Raw genomic sequence first — 19,370 nt, forward strand, 5'->3', positions numbered from 1 at the left:
ATGGCACCAGCAGCTGGTCAATGATCACAATGATCAACAGCTCACATGCCCTGTGTAAAGCTGCTGTAACGATGCCATCTGCTGTCTCCTTAGACTTTGTTATTGCCCAGGCAATTATGTCAAATCGTGTCTTTAATGGTAAATTCCTTAAAGATGGTATGACTTGCAATGGGCCTTTGTAATCATGAATGCACGATGTGTTCCCCCTGTTCCTGTTCCCGACCTTGGAAACTATAATTCTCATTGTCAGCCATGAGTGACTTTAGCCCATATGCTCACTTCAACAGCTCCAGGTCACTGTGGGAATGACAGTTTATATTAAACAGGGCAATCATGTAGATTGTGTCCATTAATACATGAAAAACAACAAAAAAAAAATATCTATATTGTGCCTCTCATGTAACAAAATGTCCCAAGGTGCTTCACAGGAGTTTTATAAAACAGAATTTGATACCAAAGGGCATAAGGAGATATTATGACAGGTGATAAAAAGCTTGTCAAAAGGATTGGTTTTATTGAGTGTCTTAAACATATGAACATACGAAATAGGAGAAGTAGGCCATTCAGCCCCTTGAGCCTGCTCCACCATTCAATATGTTCATAGCTGATCTGTTTGTGTTTCTAATTCCACATTCCCATTTACCCCCAATAACCTTTGGCTCCCTTACCTAACAAGAATCTATCTACCTCCGCCTTAAAAATATTCAATGACTCTGCCTCAACCGCCTTCTGAGGCAGAGAGTTCCAAAGTCACCGACATAAAAAATTTCTCCTCATCTCTGTCCTAAAAGGGCAATCCCTAATTTTAAAACAGTGCCCCCTAGTTCTAGGCTCACCCTCAAGAGGAAACATCTTTACCTTGTCAATACAGTTCAGGATCTTATATACTTAAAAGTCACCCCTCACTCTTCTAAAATTCAGCAGAAACAAACCCATTCTGTCTAACCTATCCTCATCAGACAACCTGCTCTTTCCAGGTATCAGTCTAGTAAACCACCTCTGAACCGCCTCCAACGCATTTACATCCTTCCTTAAATAAGGAGACCAAAACTGCACACAATATTCGAGATGTGTTCTCACCAATGTACTGTATAACCAAAGCATAACATCCTTACTTTTATGTTCAATTCCTCTTGTAATAAAGGATAAGATTCCATTAGCCTTCTTAATTACTTGCTGTGCCTGCATACTAACTTTTTGTGACTAGTGCACCTGAACGCCTAGATCCCTCTGCAGCTTGGAATTCTGCAGCCGTTCTCTGTTTAAAATACTTTGCTTTTTTATTCTTCCTGCCAAAGTGAACGACTTCACATTTTACTACATTATACTCCATCTGCCATATTTTTGCCAACTCGCTCAACCTATTTATACCTGTCTGCAACCTCCTTATGTATTCTTCACAACATAATTTTCTACCTATCTTTGTGTCATCTGCAAATTTGGCTGTCATCCCTTCACTCCTCTTATCTAAGTAATTGATATAAATTGTTAGAAGTTGAGGCCCCAGCACTGACCTCTGTTTCAGCTCTGACTCATCACATCCCTGCCAGTCAGAAAAAGATCCATTTATGCATACTCTCTGTCCTCTGCCAGCCAGTCAATCTTCTATCCATGCTCATATGTTACCCCCTGCACCGTGAGCTTTTATTTGCTGTAATAACCTTTGATGTGGCACCTTATCGAATATCTTCTGGAAATCCAAGTACAGCATGTGTACAGGCTTCCCTTTATTCACAGTGCATGTTACTCCCTCAAAGAACACTAATAAATTGGTTAAACATGACTTCCCTTTCACAAAACCATGCTGATTATTCGTGATTACCTAAGTTCCCAGCTATAATCTCCTTAATGATCGATTCTAACACTTTCCCCACAACAGACAGCAAGCTAACATCTGCCTCCTTCCCTTCTTGAATAGAGGGGTTATGTTTGCTACTTTCTAGTTGGATGGAACCTTTCCAGAATCTAGGGAATTTTGGAAAATTAACACCAATGCATCTACTACCTCATTAGTCATCTCTTTTAAGACACTAGGATGAAGTCCATCAGGACACTTGTCAGCCTGCAGCTCCATCAATTTGCTCAGAACTGTTTTCTTAACGATTATAATTTCACCAAGTTCCTTTCTCCCTTCCACCTCCTGATTTACAGCTATTACTGGAATGCTTTTTGTATCCGCCATAGTGAAGGCAGAAGCAAAGTATTTGTTCATTTCATCCGCCATTTCCTTATTATCTATTATTAACTCCCCATTGTCACTCTCTAGAGGACAAATACTCACTTTATTTACTCTTTTCCTTTTTAAATACCTGCAGAAACTCTTGCTATCCGTTTTTACATTTCTAGCTAGCTTCCTCTCATACTCCAATTTCTTACTCCTGATTAACCTTTTAGTCATTCTCTCTTGATCTTTATATTCTGATCAAATATCTGACCTGCCACTCACCTACACCACATGGAATACAATGTTTCAAGAAAGCAGTTCACCACCACCTTCTCAAGGACAACTAGGGATGGGCCTAGCCAGCAATGCCCATATCCAGTAAAAATGAATTTAAAAAAATATATGCTTTTTCTTTAAGTTTGATGCTTTCTGTAACTTCTTTAGTTAACCATGGATGGTGGGTCCTCCCTTTAGAGTTTTTATTTATAGTAGGAATAACTTATTCTGAGTATTCTGAAGCATCCCCTTAAATATCTACCACTGCTTCTTTATTTATCTATTCCCTAGCCGAGTATCCCAGCTCACTTCAGCTAGCTCAGCTTTCATGCCCACATAGTTGCCCTTATTTAAGTTTAAGATACTAATCTTAGACCCACTCTTCTCTCTTTCAAACTGTGTGTAACATTCAATTGATGTAAAATTTAGAGGAGAGAGAGGTAGAAAGTCAGAGAGGTTTAGGAGTGGATTCCAATTCTTTTATTTTAATACCTGTAGGATTAAAGTGTGCCAGTAGACAATGGTATCGTGAACCACTCCTGCCTCCTACTATTCCCGACTCCCTCATCATTGCAGCAAAATTAAAAACTGTGTTGCATGTGATGGTATAAGAAAGGTGAGGGTTAGTTCAGTGAACATCCATTTGGCAAAGCAAAAACCTGGAGCCAGCCTGTCTACAACATAAGTTAATTCACAAAACCCCATATAACATAAGTACAAACTACTTTTCCTTCATCCCACCAGTGGAAACTGGTTCTTATATATGTGCCTAACCTTTCCCCAATTAGTATCAGCCGTTCTTAATCACAACTAGATAATGCACTTGATTATCACAGGATTTGCAACATTAATACTGAGAGTCATTGTAATATAAACTGTAATAATGGTACAGCAAGTTATGTTCTGGGCTTGCCATTAATCTTTTATCCCTTATTTTAGTGTGCAAAATACAATGTAAGGAAAAGAAATTGAGTAGATGCAATGAAAAAGCATAATGCACCAATGCTGATCTCCATCTTAACCCCATTGAGCCACTTTGGTTCCTAATCTTGAATTACTCTTGTGTAACAAAAGCAATTCATGCCAGTTTTGAAACTTTCAACTTATCAGTGGCCGCAGCAGCTTTTTGGGAGGGAGGGGTTCCCCATTTCCACTATCCTTTGTGTGAAGGTGTGCTCCCAGACATCACCCCCTGAATGGCCTCACTACAATTTTAAGGTTGCACCCTCCTGTTCAGGCCTCCCTCATCAGAGGAGATATTCTATCCAACTTGTCAGTGATCAGTGGGCACCACAGGGACTGGAGTGTATAATCAACATAGGTGGTAACATTACTCATTTCCATTGCCAGCTCTGATAAAAAGCCATCAGCCTGAAAGGTTAACTCTGTTTCTTTCTCCATAAATGCTGCCTGACCTGCTTAAAGTTTCTAGCGTTTTATATTGTTTCGACTCACTAGGGACAGTGTGCTGCAATATCAAGCCCCACTGGTCCCTGAGCCGCGACAACTGTGAAAAGTTTGATCAACCACCTCCTTGTTTAATTGTTAACAGAATACAAGCACCACGTTTGTAAACTTAATAAGGACATAACCATTTATTGAACAAATTGTCTTTAACCAGTGGCAAAAGAAATATGAACTGCTAACTTCTAACTCTATAACCTAAACTTTACCCCCTCTTAAATCCCTATATACACACACACATACAAGACACATAAGACACACAAAAACATGGATTTTAAAGGTGGGATAAAACAGTTCAATAGCATCAATTCCGGAGTACAGGATTCGATGGGTTGATTTTGATTGATATCTTCCAAATTCCCTTCAGTTCTTTGTTGATGACATGAGGTTGTCTTCCAGCACTTCTTGTCTTTAGTTCACTTTTTGAGCACTTGTCTTTCAATGTCTCTAACGGTGATTTTCCCCTTTGCCTCTTGACAGGGGTTTTCAGAGAGAGAGCAGGTTATAGCGACAGGAGGAGAAAAAGCCAGCTAGCTATTATTGTGGAATTACTGGAATCTAACACACACAGGAGCAAGAAGTTTTAGGTCTTTTTTTCAGGCTAGGAGCTATTCTGCTGCACTGCTCTCATAAAAAACATTGGTCAGTAGCCAATTAAAACATTGTTGCCAGACAGTTTCCCATTAGACTGGACTCCTCCTCAGCACCATCCTGGCTTTCTCCGTTCCGGGACAGCAACATTTTATATATCCCTCACACTGTTCCAACAGACATGTATTTCAATTGCAACCATTGTAATTTTAATCCACTGTCCAACAGAAATAAAATGAAATGTTCTTCACAATATTGATTTCATATTTACTGTATCTGCAGTATTTACCTTACTATTTATTTGTTAGGTTATTTTATGATTTAGATTTCTATTAGTTTTGCTCCTTTAAAAGGGAATGCTTTTGTTTGATGACACCAGGGCAACCTCTTACCCTCTGGAAATATCTTCCCCTGGGTCAGCTTTTTCTTGATATGGTTGTAACTCTCAGCATATTGCCATTTTGGTTATGTCAGCTATAACTGAGTTAGTAGTACTCTTGCCTCAGAGTCAGATGGTTGTGGGTTCAGGTCCCACTCCAGAGACTAATGCACAAAAATCCAGGCTGACATTCCAGTGCAGCACTGATGGAGTGCTGCATTGTTGGAGATACTTCCAGAAGGCCCCATGAGCTCTCTTAAGATGGATATAAAGGATCCCTTGGCACTCTTTTTAAGAAGTACAAGGGAGTAATCCATGCTCCCTTGCCAATATTTATCCCTTGATCAACATCACAAAATACTGGATTCTCTGGTCATTTTCACATTGCTGCTTTTGGGAGGTGGGGCTTGCTGTGCACAAATTGGCTGTTACTTTTCCTACTTCATAACAATAACTATACTTCAAAAAGTGCTTTACGAGCCAGGAAGCAGTTTGCGACATCTTGTGGTTGTGACAGGTGTGACATAAATAAAGGTAATTGGCCTGAAAGGTTAACTCTCTTTCCCTCTCCACAGATGCTGCCTAAGCTGCTGAATATTTGCAGCATTTTCTGCTTTTGTTTCAGATTTCCAGCATCTGCGGTATTTAGCTCTTTCCACAGAAATGCATCTGCTTCCTCTTGTTATTTCTGGTTTGCTAATTCTGGGGATTAGCTGCAGACCAACACCAAACAAGCCAAAAATTAACATTGTAGCTAGGGCAAAGTTACTGAGAACGAAGCAGAAAATATTGGAGCCATTTGGAACAAAATAATTGAAATGCAGAAAGAAAGTGCTGCAACCATTGAAGCAGCATGTGAGAGTGTGAGCAAGAGGGAAACGGCTGTCATATGGATGGAATGTAACCAACGTCCTTCCTGCGTGCGTAACGTCATCACGTAGAACGTGGAACGTGCTTGGAATGTACCATGTCCATCCATGGGGTGTGGAGAAAATATAACCTGAGTATTAAAGTAGTCAACCGTTCGAGGAGGATTGAAATAAACGTGTTAATGGTTTGTAAAATTATTTTTATTGTTGTTGGCCTGCTTTTATTTGTTGAGGGTCTGCTGCACTCCTGTGGTTGAGGTGAGTGAGAGGTCTCTCTCTCTCTCTCCCCCCCTCTCTCTGGGACTGTTGGTTTCTCCCGGACGGGCTATGAGCCGCGGATTCTGCGCATGCTCGATCTTTTCCAGCGAGAAGCGGCCATGAGGTGAGCGCAGGGCGACCCAGGGAGGGGGGGGGGGGGGGGGGGGGGGATCGGGGGATCGGGGAATCGACCACCGGGAGCGAGCAGCCGGCACCCAGCGCCTGCCGAAGGCGGGTGAATACTCGGAAGGTCACGATTATCTCTCAGCGCGCGGGTTGGGGGGAGAGGAAGAGCCCGGGCCTGAGGCCTAGTCACAGCTGCAGCCTCGGCAACGGGCTCGGGCTCGGGCTCCAGTGTGGGCCCCGGGCTGGGCCTCAGACACGGGGAGTCCAGCTCCCGTTTCCAGAGGGGTTTTTTTTTTTTAATAGGGTTTTACATTCCTGGAATGAAGCGGCAAGAGGCCGTTCGGCCCGTCGTGCCTGTGCTAGCCCACTGGGCCCTGCACATGTTCCTCCCGCTGTTCAGTTCCCCTCTTGAAATTTACCGTGGAATTTGCTACCAGCGCCTCCCAGATCATCACAACCTCCTTGTGTTCATTAAAATAAACTTTACTCATATTACCCCCCCCCCCCCCCCACATAAACACCCCACCCCCTCCACCCCCCCCAGCCAGGTTTCTATGTCAATTCAAAGTGACAAATTCCCTTTAAACGAAAGCAAAATACTAGAGGCTGAAATAAAAGTCAGTAAAATGCTGAACATATTCAGCACCTGTGGAGCGAAACAGTTAACATTTCAGGGCCATGACCTTTGCTGAGAGCCAGTACCTTAAATTCGTGCTCTGAAGGAGGGTCATACAGACTCCAAACGTTAGTTCGGCTTCTCTCTCCGCAGATGCTGTCAGACCCGCCTGAGTTTTCCCAGCAATTTTCTGTTTCTGTTACCTTAAGTCCGTGCCCTCCGCTTACTGACCCTTCTGCCCCTGCAACCGCTTTCTCCTTATTTAGTCTCCAAATCCTTCATGATTTTTCGGCACCTCTATTAAACCTCCCCGCTGTTCTAAGAAAAATTCCAGCTGCCATCAGCCCTTACCTAACTGAAGTCCTGTGTTCTTGGTGTCATTCTGCTAAACCTGCTGTGCACTTTTTTTTTTGTTGCGTCTTGCCAGTCTTCTTATGATGTGCCCAGAATTGGCCACACTTCCCCAACTGAGGCCTAATAAATGAAGAAATGATTTATCCTGGTCAGGCATAACTTGTTTTTGTACTCATCCCCCGTTGGGCATATTTACCTTTGATTCTCCTGGCCTCATTCCATAAATGCTTTAAACTGCGTAATGCTGTGATCATCGTCAATTGAATGATCTGGTAACAAAGCACTCCACTTAGCCCTCTTCATTCCCCAGAACCACATCCAACATCGCTTCCTTCCTTGTTTGACTGGAGACAGTGATTGTGAAACTTCTCTTGTGCACACATCAGAAATTCCTCCCTCATATTAGTGCTGTGTTTCTCAATGTAACCTACATTAGGATGATTAACGTGCAGTGATTCTTCATGGAAAGCGAGACGTGGCTGAAGCTTTACGTCTTGCACTCACCGGGGCAAATGCAAGAATGCCAAATTCCAAACAATCATAATTTATACTACAGGAAAGTAAAGGAGAGGGTGCTGATTGGCCAAAGCTTTGCCATGGAGAAAACAACAGGGAACTATAGGTTCCCCAAGCTCCCAGGTAATTTGTAAAAGATGCAAGACTTGAAGATATCCCTTTTGCAGAGAATGGGTCCGTGCATATGACTGTAGGTTGCTTCTAGCAAGTGTAAATGAACCATGTTATGAGTTTGACTGATTATCTTAACTTGGCTGTCAGCTGTGAGCGCACTCTGTTCAGCAAGTGCTGTGCAGTTGTGGAATCGCATCTAACCGTAAATGTTTTGGATCTTGCAAACGGTGACTGGTTGAGTATGGCATAGAAAATAGGAGCAGAAGTAGGCCATTTGGCCCTTCGAGCCTGCCCCGTCATTCATTGATCATGGCTGATCATCCAACTCAATAGCCTGCTCCCGCTTTCTCCCCATATCATTTGATCCTTTTTGTCCCAAGAGCTATATCTAACTCCTTGAAACATACAATGTTTTGGCCTCAACTACTGTGGTCGCGAATTCCACAGGCTCACCACTGGGTGATGAAATTGCTCCTCATCTCAGTCCTAAATAGTCTACCCTGTATCCTCAGACTGTGACCTCTGGCTCTGCGCTCCCCCACCATTGGGAACATCCTTCCTGCATCTACCCTGTCTAGTCCTGTTAGAATTTTATAGGCTTCTCTGAGATCCCCCTCATTCTTCTGAACTCCAGCGAATATAATCCTGATTCAATCTCTTCTATATGTCAGTCCTGCCATCCCAGGAATCAGCCTGGTAATCATGTACTCTTCCTATTACAAACAACTGAAGGATCAAACATCGTGTTCCTAACAGCCCATCGCTGGCATGTAGTCTATGTACCTAGCATCACACCAGCACTGAAACTGTGTTGCTTAATGTTAAGCAGAGCATCTTTTTGGACTTCCACAGCACCTTGTTAGGGGAAAATACCGCTCCCATAGCCACTGCCTAGTAGCAGCATGAAACGGCTTGCTTAACTTAACCTGTTGCCCTCACTTTTTGAGATACTTTGCCTTTCCAGGGTAATTTGGTCTTGGTTTGTTCATCAACCTGTCTGCCTTATGCAGGCAGCTTGCTGCCAGAACCCATTCCAATGCCCCAGAATCTGAAACGCTCCCTCCTGCGCTATTTTTTTTGCTACACGTTTACGTGTGCTATCATCCTGTTTCTATGCTCACTAGCATGTGGCACTAAGTGTAGTCCTGAGATTATGACCTTTGGGGTCACGTTTTTTAATCTTTCTCTTTGTTGCCTGAAGGGCCTCAACACTTTTTATCGGTTCCAATATGAAGCTGAATTCTCTCAGAATATCCTGCACCCACTTGGTGATATCTTTTATCCTGATAGCAGGGAGGCAGCATAACATCCTGGCGCCATGTTTGCAGTTACAGAAGTGCTTTTCTATGCCCCTAACTATCAAATCTTCCTGTGATTACTGCATTTCTGCCTCTTTTTACCATGTGCCCTCAAATCTGCTATTGTGTCCGGTATTGATTTTTGCTTCAATCTCCCAATGAGTCCTCACGCTCTCTGGTATTCAAAACTGAAAACTGGTCACGAGGGTCTCTGCACTACCTTTGTCTTCTACCCTGTCTGATGGTCACTCATTCCCTCACCACTTGAGGCTGTGGGGTGACCATATCCAGGAATGTGTGTTCGGGGAACCTGACTTTCAGATGCATCACAGGGACTACAGTTGCTTCTCGAACTCTGAAACGGGGTGACTGAGCTCAAGTGACAGGTGGTACTTGCCTGCACAAGTGATTATAATCTTGGGAGCTCCCATATAGAACAGGATGTGTATGCAGTTTTGAGGGGGTGTCCCAGTTGGCCTGCCTTGGTAATCAGTCACTGACCTTAAAATTGTTGCGATCTTGACCATCAAAAACACTTGACACTGAGCTCTAAAAATCTATGACATCGAGGCACTAACTTGTAAAATTCTAAGATGCTAAAAAAGTTAAAGGGATTGACATCTATTAATCTAAGTCACAATGGATGCTCTTGAAACAAGCAATGTAATAAGACTTTTAATAGAATACTAGCCTTCAATTTCTTTCTCTGACTTTTTTGCATTCAGCTCTGACTCTTAACTGCTTTCACCAACTCTGCCTTGGGCTCTACTGTTCTCTCACCTGGTTTCTTTTGTGCATCATGCTCTTTATAGAGCCAAGGATTGAATATGCTTTAAACGACTGTTTAAGCTTATCCTGCCGCCTTCAAATGGAGTCCCGTAGATCGATGTGGATGAATTGGTTATTACATTTCAGTTGTAAGGACGATTAAACCGGTGGTTAAGTGGTTGTCATTTAGTTCAAAATTCAGGTAGCCTTTGGGCAGGTTTGATCTATTTGATTTAGCTCAGCCTGTAACTGTCTAACCTGTTACCAGGTGCCTACAAACAATGTTCATCAACATGAAGTATTTAGAAATCTAAGCAAACGTTTGTTTTTTTTAATATATAGTATGCTCAGGCTTCAAAAGAGACTGGCCTCCAGCGTTTTGCGCTGCGGCAAGAAGAAGGTATGGCTGGATCCCAATGAAACAAATGAAATTGCCAATGCTAATTCCCGTAAGTAAACGTTTTAATTGTAACTAAGATGGACGTGTTTACCTGTAGCTGTTTCCTCAGTGTCTATGCTTTTGTCAGCAGTGGCCCATCTCACTAGGGAAGATGGTACTGGAGTGGTAATGTCACAGCAAGTAATCCAGAACCCTAATACCCTGGGGACATGGGTTCAAACCCTACCATGGCAGCTGGTGGAATTTAAACTCAATTAATAAAACCTAGAATATGTAGCTAGTCTTAGTTTCATGGCCATCATTACTATCATGGATTGTTGTAAAAGTCCATCTGGTTCACTAATGCCCTTTGGGGAAAGAAACCTGCCGTCCTTACCTGGTCTGGCCTACATGTGACTCCAGACCCACAGCAATGTGGTTGACTCTTAACTACCCTCTGAAATGGCCGAGCAAGTCTCACATTTCGTGGGCAATTAGGAATGGGCAACAAATGCTGGCCTTGCCAATGATGCCCACATCCCATGAAAGAGATTAGCTGTGTCAGACGTGGGAGACCTGGGCGATTCCCCATGTTATTGCTTCTGCAGCCTGGTTTCTATCTCGCTGAGTGAATGCTGTATTGTCTTTCTGACGAGATCTATACCTTGTCTGCTCCCTGAAGTGGATGACGCAGATCCCATAGCTTGATTCAAAAGAGCAGTGGAGTTCTGGTGTCTTCAACATTTATCCCTCATCCAGTGCTATTAAAAGCAAGTATCTGGCTCTCTATCTCATTACTATTTGTGGGGCCTTTTTGTATGCAGATAGGCTGTTCTTGTTGGCATTACAATAATGACTCCATTTCAAAAAGTAATTTGGTTGTGAAGTGGCCATTCCTGAGGATATGAAAAACACTATCTAAATGCAAGCTCCTTTACTTCTGAAATTATTTAAGGATCTCCCATGTTTTTATCAGCCTTTTCCTTTTAAATAAGGTGTTTTTTTTTAAACTTGTATAATTAAGTTGATTTTGGAGGTTTAGTTATGTACACTCTTAAGTCTTTTAGTTATACCAAACAACTCTTTACCATTGTGATGTTACAACTGCAGCTGTAGCTTGATTGTGATATGCGATATTAATTAGGATGTTCAGATTTACGTAGTTATTGAACCAAATTACTGTGTAATCTGGGTGCGTTACTTCTGTTGTCTTCAGTGTTACATATGAGGTACTTTGGAGCATGGGGAGTTATTATGTCTCTTAACAAACTTTCTTTGCCCTCTGCAGGCCAACAGATCAGAAAATTAGTTAAAGATGGTTTGATTATCCGCAAGCCTGTGACGGTACACTCGCGTGCTCGATGCAGGAAGAACACCCTTGCGCGCAGGAAGGGCCGGCACATGGGCATTGGTAAATAATGCTTTTGTCTTCACTGTCAGGAATAAAAATGACTTAAGCTCATCTCGCATGTCATCTGTTTAGTGTCCAGGGAATGAATTGGAGTAACTATAAAATGTTAATGCTTTGAAATTAAAAACGCTTAATTTTTCAGAGCCACACAAGTTTACGAATGTTAGCCAGTGACTAGTTTTAGCAATGAATTTAACCCTTCCCCAGCCTTTTTTAATTGACCTGTGACTTCCACTAGAAAGCTAGGACTACAATGTCATACCAATCTGCTGTCGTAAGTCGATAGGAACAAGTCTACTCTCTGGTGCCAGCTGTGACTCAGTGGGGAGCACTCTCACCTCTTGAGTCAGGAGACTGTGGGTTTGAGTCCCATTTGAGCATAAGATTCAAGGCTGATGCTCTAGTGCAGTATTGAGGCTGTGCTGCATTGCCTGAGGCGTCATCTTTTAGATGAGATGTTAAACCCAGTCCCTGTCGACCCTCTCGGATGGAGGTAAAAGATCCCACAGTGCAATTTCAAAGAAGAGGTGGGAGTTTTCCCTGGTGTCCTAGGTTAGGATAATTCCTTCAGTCTTGTCATGTGTAAGTGAGTTCAGCAAAGCTCATTTAAGTTGGTGAAATTTAACTAGTTGCCACAAGGGGGTGATCATTAACAAAACTTTAGTTTGCAGACATGGGCTTTTTTTTAATGCAGAGCTGTTGTGAAATGAGTCCCTAATGCCCTTTGCTGTTGTTGTGGCAAGGCCCATTTTCCTTTGTAAGTGATTATGGATGTGCAAAGGCAATGGTTGGAAATTTGCAAGTTAGTCATTATAATGCTGTGAAGTACCAAATGCAAATGAATTCCAGCTTCACCTTTTCTACATTCTGAACCATTTTGTGGATATCTCTAAAGTAATCATCGTGAATGCCTCCTTTGCAGACTCAAATGCTTATGTCTTCCCTATTTCCTCATTTATACTAGATATGAGCCTGTTAGTTCTTTACCCTCCGTTTGCATCTTTCTCGCTGTTTAGAATGTCCCTTTTGTGTCCCTGATTAGGTAAGAGAAAGGGTACAGCTAATGCCCGCATGCCAGAGAAACTGGCCTGGATGAGGAGAATGAGAATTCTGAGGCGTCTGCTTCGCAGATACAGGGAGTCTAAGAAGATCGATCGCCACATGTAAGGTTCCTTGATTATCACTAGCAGAGCCTGAGACTTCTGCCCTGCCTACGTGGTTATTTATGATCTGGTTGTACCCATGTGTGTATTTCAGTTGCTGGTTAGTCTTGCTTTAAATGCTGCCTGGTCCAGAGGTGTGCGCACCAACTGTAATGCATTGCTTCACTTTCTGGCATCAGCAAACTGAATCCACTGGAACCTTTCTGGGAAGGAAGTTCTATCGAACTACCCAAAACAGTCTTATCTGTGATCTACAGGATACCATAGAATTGCCATCGTCTTGAATATAAAGTCCCTTTTATTTTCCATGATAATTTTGCTCTGTACAGCCTTATGATGGTTTAACATGAATTTATTGTAATGTGCTAAATTTTTTTTCCACAAAATTGCCAACCTAGTCATTCAACTCCTTTTTATGCTTGCTCGTGTGTTTCCAAATTTGTTTGCCTCTGGTTTCTATCCTGTACAAAGCAAAGAAGATATTAAGAAATTGGCCCACAGTTTGTCTATGTAACTGTGTCCAGGCCTCAAATGACTGCTGGATCTGAGATGCAGCCAAGTGGACATGGAAGTTAGTGTAAAGGTAAAAGCAAAACACTGCTGGAAATCTGAAACAAAAACAAAAATTGCTGGAAAAACTCAGCAAGTCTGACAGCATCTGTGGAGAGGAAGACAGAGTTAATGTTTCGAGTCCTTCATCAGAACTAAAGAGGAATAGAAATGTGGTGAAATATAAGCTGTTTAAGGAGGGGTGGGACAGGTGGAGCTGGATAGAGGGCCAGCGATAGGTGGAGGCAAAGGAGAGATTGCCAAAGATGTCATAAACAAAAGGTCAAAGGGGTGTTGATGGTGCTGATATTAGCTAAGAAATGTGCTAATGGTGACATTAAGAGTATAAAGCAGGATGAGCAATTGCCAGAGGGCCCTAGTGGGGGAGAAGTGGGGGGAAGGGATCAAAATAGACTAAAAATAAAACAATGGATGGAAATAAATTTTAAAAATAATAATAGAAGTAGGTGGGAAAAGAAAAATATATTTAAAAAAAAATTATTAGAAAAAAAGGGGAGAGGATGGAGGAGAGAGTTCATGATCTAAAGTTGTTGACTCAATATTCAGTCCGTAAGGCTGTAAAGTGCCTAATCGGAAGATGAGGTGCTGTTCCTCCAGTTTGCATTGAGCTTCACTGAAACGTTGCAGCAGGCCAAGGATGGACATGTGGACATGAGAGCAGGGTGGAGTGTTGAAATGGCAAACGACTGGAAGGTCTGAGTCATGCTTGCAGACAGACCGAAGGTGTTCCACAAAGCGGTCACCCAGTGTCTGTGTTTGGTCTCTCCAATGTAGAGGAGACCGCGTTGGGAGCAGCCAATGCAGTAGACTAAGTTGAGGGAAGTGCAAGTGAAACGTTGCATCTTCTGTGGTTGCATGGGAAGGTGCCATGGGAGGAGGTTGAGGTGTAGGGGGTGATGGAGGAGTGGACCAGGCTGTCCCAGAGGGAACGGTCCCTATGGAATGCCGGGGGAGGGGGGCGGTGAAGGAAAGATGTGTTTGGTGGTGGCATCATGCTGGGGTTGGCGGAAATAGCGGAGGATGATCCTTTGAATGTGGAGGCTGGTGGGGTGATAAATGAGGACATGCGGGACCCTATCATGGTTCAGGGCGGGAGAGGAAGGTGTGAGGGAGATGGGCTGGACACAGTTGAAGGCCCTGTCAACCACCGTGGGCAGGAAGGTTAAGGAAGAAGGAAGACATGTCAGAGGAACTGTTTTTGAAAGTGGCATCATCAGAACAGATCCGACGGAGACGAAGGAACTGAGAGAATGGGATGGAGTCCTTACAGGAAGCGGGGTGTGAGGAGCTGTAGTCGAGGTAGCTGAGAGAGTTTGTGGGCTTGTAATGAATATTGGTAGATAGTCTATTAGCAGAAATAGAGACAGGGAGGTCAAGGAAGGGAAGTCTCAGTGATGGACCATGTGAAAATGACGGAGAGGTGGAAATTGGAAGCAAAGTTAACAAATTTTTCCAGGTCCTGACGAGAGCATGAAGTGGCACCAAAGCAGTCATCGATGTACCGGAGAAAGAGTTCAGGAATGGGGCCTGAGTAGGACTGGAACAAGGAATGTTCCACATACCCCATCAAGAGACAGGCATAGCTGGGGCCCATGCGGGTACCCATGACCACACCTTTTATTTGGAGGAAATTAGTATATTTGCACAGCTCAATGCCTAGAAATACGCTGGGTTTGCCAGTAGTCTACGGCTTATATTTGTAGATTTCTTTACTTCACAGCTTCCATGCTAGTTATTCTATTATTGAAGTATCTTGAATATCAGAAATTTAAGATAAGGCCTTTGATTAATCTGGCAGTGTTGGGTCTGATGGTGGGAAATCAGAAATGCAAGTTTACTTGTCAGATCTAAAATATTTAACTAGCTTGTTGTGCTTGTGCTTACCTATTTTTTTTCCCAGAATTACAGTGCAGTCACCTTGTAGATAATGGGGCTTTCTCATTTGTAAAATGAAGCCTGAATTACTCTGTCCTTCAGCATATTTTGATTATGGTGCCACTAGCTGGCAATAGTGTGAAGAGATGTGTGAACTAAATTTTTATATATTTCACTCATGTTAGGTACCACAGCCTGTATCTGAAGGTGAAGGGTAATGTGTTCAAGAATAAACGTATCTTAATGGAGCACATCCACAAACTGAAGGCAGACAAGGCTCGCAAGAAGCTACTAGCGTAAGTACTTTACAAAGACTGCAAGAGGCTTTTTGGAATTGTGTGGCGCAGAGTTCAACTTGGGATGCATAATTGTTATACTCTTGATGAAATTCATACAGCTAACCACCTATATTCTAATTGGAGACTTTTGAGCACAAATGCAGTATTCTGAAATTGAGAGTCTCAAATCTTTCAGAAGATGACTCAACAATGAATTCTTCTCATACCTTGGATTGATCTGATCGTATTCTAAACAAATTCCAAGCGTGCCAAACCTGGTTATGTTAGCGGACTGGTAATCCAGAGGCCTGGTTGAGTGATCTGGAAAAAGTTAATAGTCTTGATGGTGACCATAAAACTACCGGATTGTCGTAAAATCCTATCGGGCTGACTCGTGCCCCTTTAGAATTCTGCCATCCTTACCCGGCCAGGCCCACAGTAAGATTCTTAGCTGCTCTCTGAAATGGCCTAGTGAGCCACTCCGCTTTGTTCAGGAGGTTGACTCCGCCACCTTCAAGGGCAATTGTAGAGGAAGGAGGGGGCAATAAGAGCTGGTCTTACCAGTGATGCCCACATCCTGTGAATATAAACAAACTATTAGTTTTTTTTTGGTTCAAAAATTAGAAGGCCTAATATGGTATAAACTTGTAAGAGAAACTGCTGACCCAGAGTTGATTGTGTTGCAGTGACCAGGCTGAAGCTCGCAGAACCAGGACCAAGGAAGCTCGTAAGCGACGTGAAGAACGTCTGCAGGCCAAGAAGGAAGAGATCATTAAGACTCTCTCCAAGGAAGAAGAGTCTAAAAAATAAACTCTTTCTCTCTTGTACAGACTTGCAAACTAATTAAAAATTGCTCGTTATACTTGCTTGGCTGTGATTTATTTTGTGCTGATGTGAGAATATTAGTTTGAAGTTGAATTATAGTACTTGGGGAAACTGAGGGAAGATGGGATGTTTGATGTAAGCATTGTGAGATTGAACTGTAGCCATGGGGCGCACAGTTTAAAAATGAGGGTGCTGCCATTTAAGGTGGGAGACATTTAAGCAGAACTTTCTAATCAGGTTTGTTAAACTTTGGAATTCCCTACTCTAGAGAACAATGGAGGCTGGGTCATTGTCTAACTCGGCCTCGAATATATTCAGATTTTTAATCTACAAGGGAGTCGAGGGTTATGGTCAAGCAGGAAAGTGGAGTTAAAGCTGCAATCTGATCAGCTCCGATTTGGTAGAATGTCGGGGCCAAGTGGCCTTCTCCTATTTCATCTTGTGCTCTTAGAACTTTTCAACTATATTTAGAATTGGACTTGCGGGTGTTGTTTGGCCTGGATGAAGCCGGGTGAAAATCTTTCTCAGATGAAACAGCCTTCAATGAAGTTTCTATCCAGTTGGCTGCACTCCCATTGCACAAGTGAGTCTAAATTTTGAGATTGTTTTTGTTGGGCTCAAGGTGATGAATGTCTGCTGCAGCTAACTTATTGTGGTTAAAACAAAAACAGAATTACCTGGAAAAACTCAGCAGGTCTGGCAGCATCGGCGGAGAAGAAAAGAGTTGACGTTTCGAGTCCTCATGACCCTTCGACAGAAGGTCATGAGGACTCGAAACGTCAACTCTTCGCCGATGCTGCCAGATCTGAGTTTTTCCAGGTAATTCTGTTTTTGTTTTGGATTTCCAGCATCCGCAGTTTTTTTGTTTTTAACTTATTGTGTACATGAAAGGTATGTTAATTATCTCAACCATGCCTTATCCAATAAGGGAAGTTTAGTACGCACTGTTTAGTACTGACACTTCTGACTTGTTGATGACAGGCAATTAATAGTTCAGTCATGACCAGTATGAAAGATCAGTCTTGTTCGTTCTTGCTGCTAGTCTGAACACAGGAATTAGGATAAGGAGTCAGCCATTCAGTCCCTTGGACCTGTTCCGCTATTTGGTAAGGTCATGGTTGATCTGATTGTGGCCTCAACCCTACTGAGGTATTCTCCACTAGGCTGTAGAATGTGATAACCAGAGGTGAGTAATGGCTGGCCTGGTGCTTTAGCTACTTCAGAACAGGAGAGAAATTTCTTGACAAAGGGAAAATGCTGCGGATGATGGAAATCTGAAAAACAAGAAATGCTGGAAAGACTCAGCAAATGTTATTCTCCACGGATGCTGTCAGACCTCATTCTGCTTTCTATTCGCAATGTCACCATTAGCATCTTCAGCCAGTACCACCACCATTAACACCCCTTTGACCTTTCATTTGACATCTTTTGCAATCTCCCCTTTGCCTCCAACTATCGTTGGCCTGCTATCCAGCTTCACATGTGCCACCCACCTTAGGCAGTATATATTCCACCGCGCTTCTCATGAAGTTTCTCAGAAGTGCTTGAGAAATTTCCTGCGTTGAGTTTGGAACCCCGCACCCTGTCCCCTGCCAGGCACTTTCTCTTCCCCTCTCTTTAAATACTGCTCAGCTTTTGACTAATTTGTGAAACACTTGTTCGTTTGCGATCTTCCAGATTCGACTTGTTTCCTAATATTCTTAGCCACGCGATCTACGTTAATGGCTTGGGCACAATGCACTATGTTAAAGTTTGCATATGATATAAAACTTTGTGAGGACAATATTCATAGCTTTCAGAGGATTTAAGCTGCTGCAGTGGCCTGCCCATGTGGCCGGTGAAACCTCACGCAGGAAAGTGAGGGGTGATGGGATTTGGTAGGAAGAATGAGAGTTGAAAGAAGCTAAACAGTAAAATTTTAAAGGGGATGCAAGAATGTAGCTGGACTTTTATTTCAGTGCCCTCCTAAGCTTTCATGCCCTTTTTATGATACGGTGCCCAGAATTGGAAGTGGGGGCCAGTTTATATCTTTGTGCAAATCTTCGAAGGTGATTGGACAAGTTAATAAGTCATTTGGAATCCTGGACTTTATAAATAGGAATACTGTACAAAAATCAAATTGCACTAATTTAAACGCTGATATGGCCTAGCCCCAGTTGAGAGTATCGTGCCCCAATGAAGTGTCATGGCATCAGGTCAAACATGGGCAAGAAGCCTCCTGCTGATCACCATATACCACCCCCTCCTCCCCTGCCCCTGTTCAGCTGATGTTCAGTACTCCTCCATGTTGAAGGCCACTTAGAAGAAACACTGAGTGTGGCAAAGGTGTTATGGCAGAGATGATGGCAAATCCTGAGTTGTCCAAATCCCAAAGGGAAACTTGAAACTGCCAAAACTTGTTTTGCAATTTGTATGAATTGAGATGCAAGTCCTGAATTCAGTAATAAAACTACCAAGTCTTATAGGTTTTTTACACAACTAAATTAAACACTTACTAATAGAAGAAATGACTTTAAATACATACATAGATTTACAAATTACTACTACGTTAATTTCTAGATCCCCTAATCAATCTAACTCCGAGTTACACTTTCGTTGAGGCAACAGTAAGACACAGATTTTAAAAGACCCAGGCAAAGAAACACACGATACCCTGAACAAGTTGACTTCCAAGTGAGTTTTCTTAACTTCAGTCCTTTAAAGATGGCAGGTCGAGGCATAGATGCTGAAGGCTTCCCCATGTTTATCTAATTAACATTTCAAACCTAACCACTCTTCTTCGATCAAAGCACCCAGATTAGCTGCCTCTGATTCAATTAACTCTCTCAAACACACAGACACAATGGGCACTAAGTGCAGTAGTGGGCGGGTAAAATTGAGTCCTACCCGCCGGCGAAAATGGCGGAGGTTTTCACGCAGCATCAGCCTGAGCCCGCCTCATTATTCATTCGTGGGAAACATGCTGTTTCACTGGTGGGCAGGGTCTCGTTCGCCTTCCCACCATAGTCATGCTGGCCGCCATTTTTAAAAGGCAGCCGCCAGCAAAGTGCTCGTTGCCACCAGCTCACCACCGCTC

At 42.8% G+C, this 19,370-nt stretch overlaps 1 protein-coding gene across 1 annotated transcript; it reads left to right on the forward strand.

Annotated features, from left to right (window-relative positions):
- Nucleotides 1-6,081: 6,081 nt before the first annotated feature.
- rpl19 (ribosomal protein L19) lies at nt 6,082-16,329 on the forward strand. The gene is made up of 6 exons (XM_041173761.1): nt 6,082-6,125; nt 10,136-10,242; nt 11,461-11,583; nt 12,626-12,746; nt 15,377-15,487; nt 16,156-16,329. Exons 1-6 carry the CDS (start codon nt 6,091-6,093, stop codon nt 16,277-16,279), a joined length of 621 nt encoding a protein of 206 aa, XP_041029695.1. The 5' UTR covers nt 6,082-6,090; the 3' UTR covers nt 16,280-16,329.
- Nucleotides 16,330-19,370: the final 3,041 nt, after the last annotated feature.

The sequence above is a fragment of the Carcharodon carcharias genome, chromosome 23 (assembly GCF_017639515.1).
Source record: "Carcharodon carcharias isolate sCarCar2 chromosome 23, sCarCar2.pri, whole genome shotgun sequence".
Lineage (NCBI taxonomy): Eukaryota > Metazoa > Chordata > Chondrichthyes > Lamniformes > Lamnidae > Carcharodon > Carcharodon carcharias.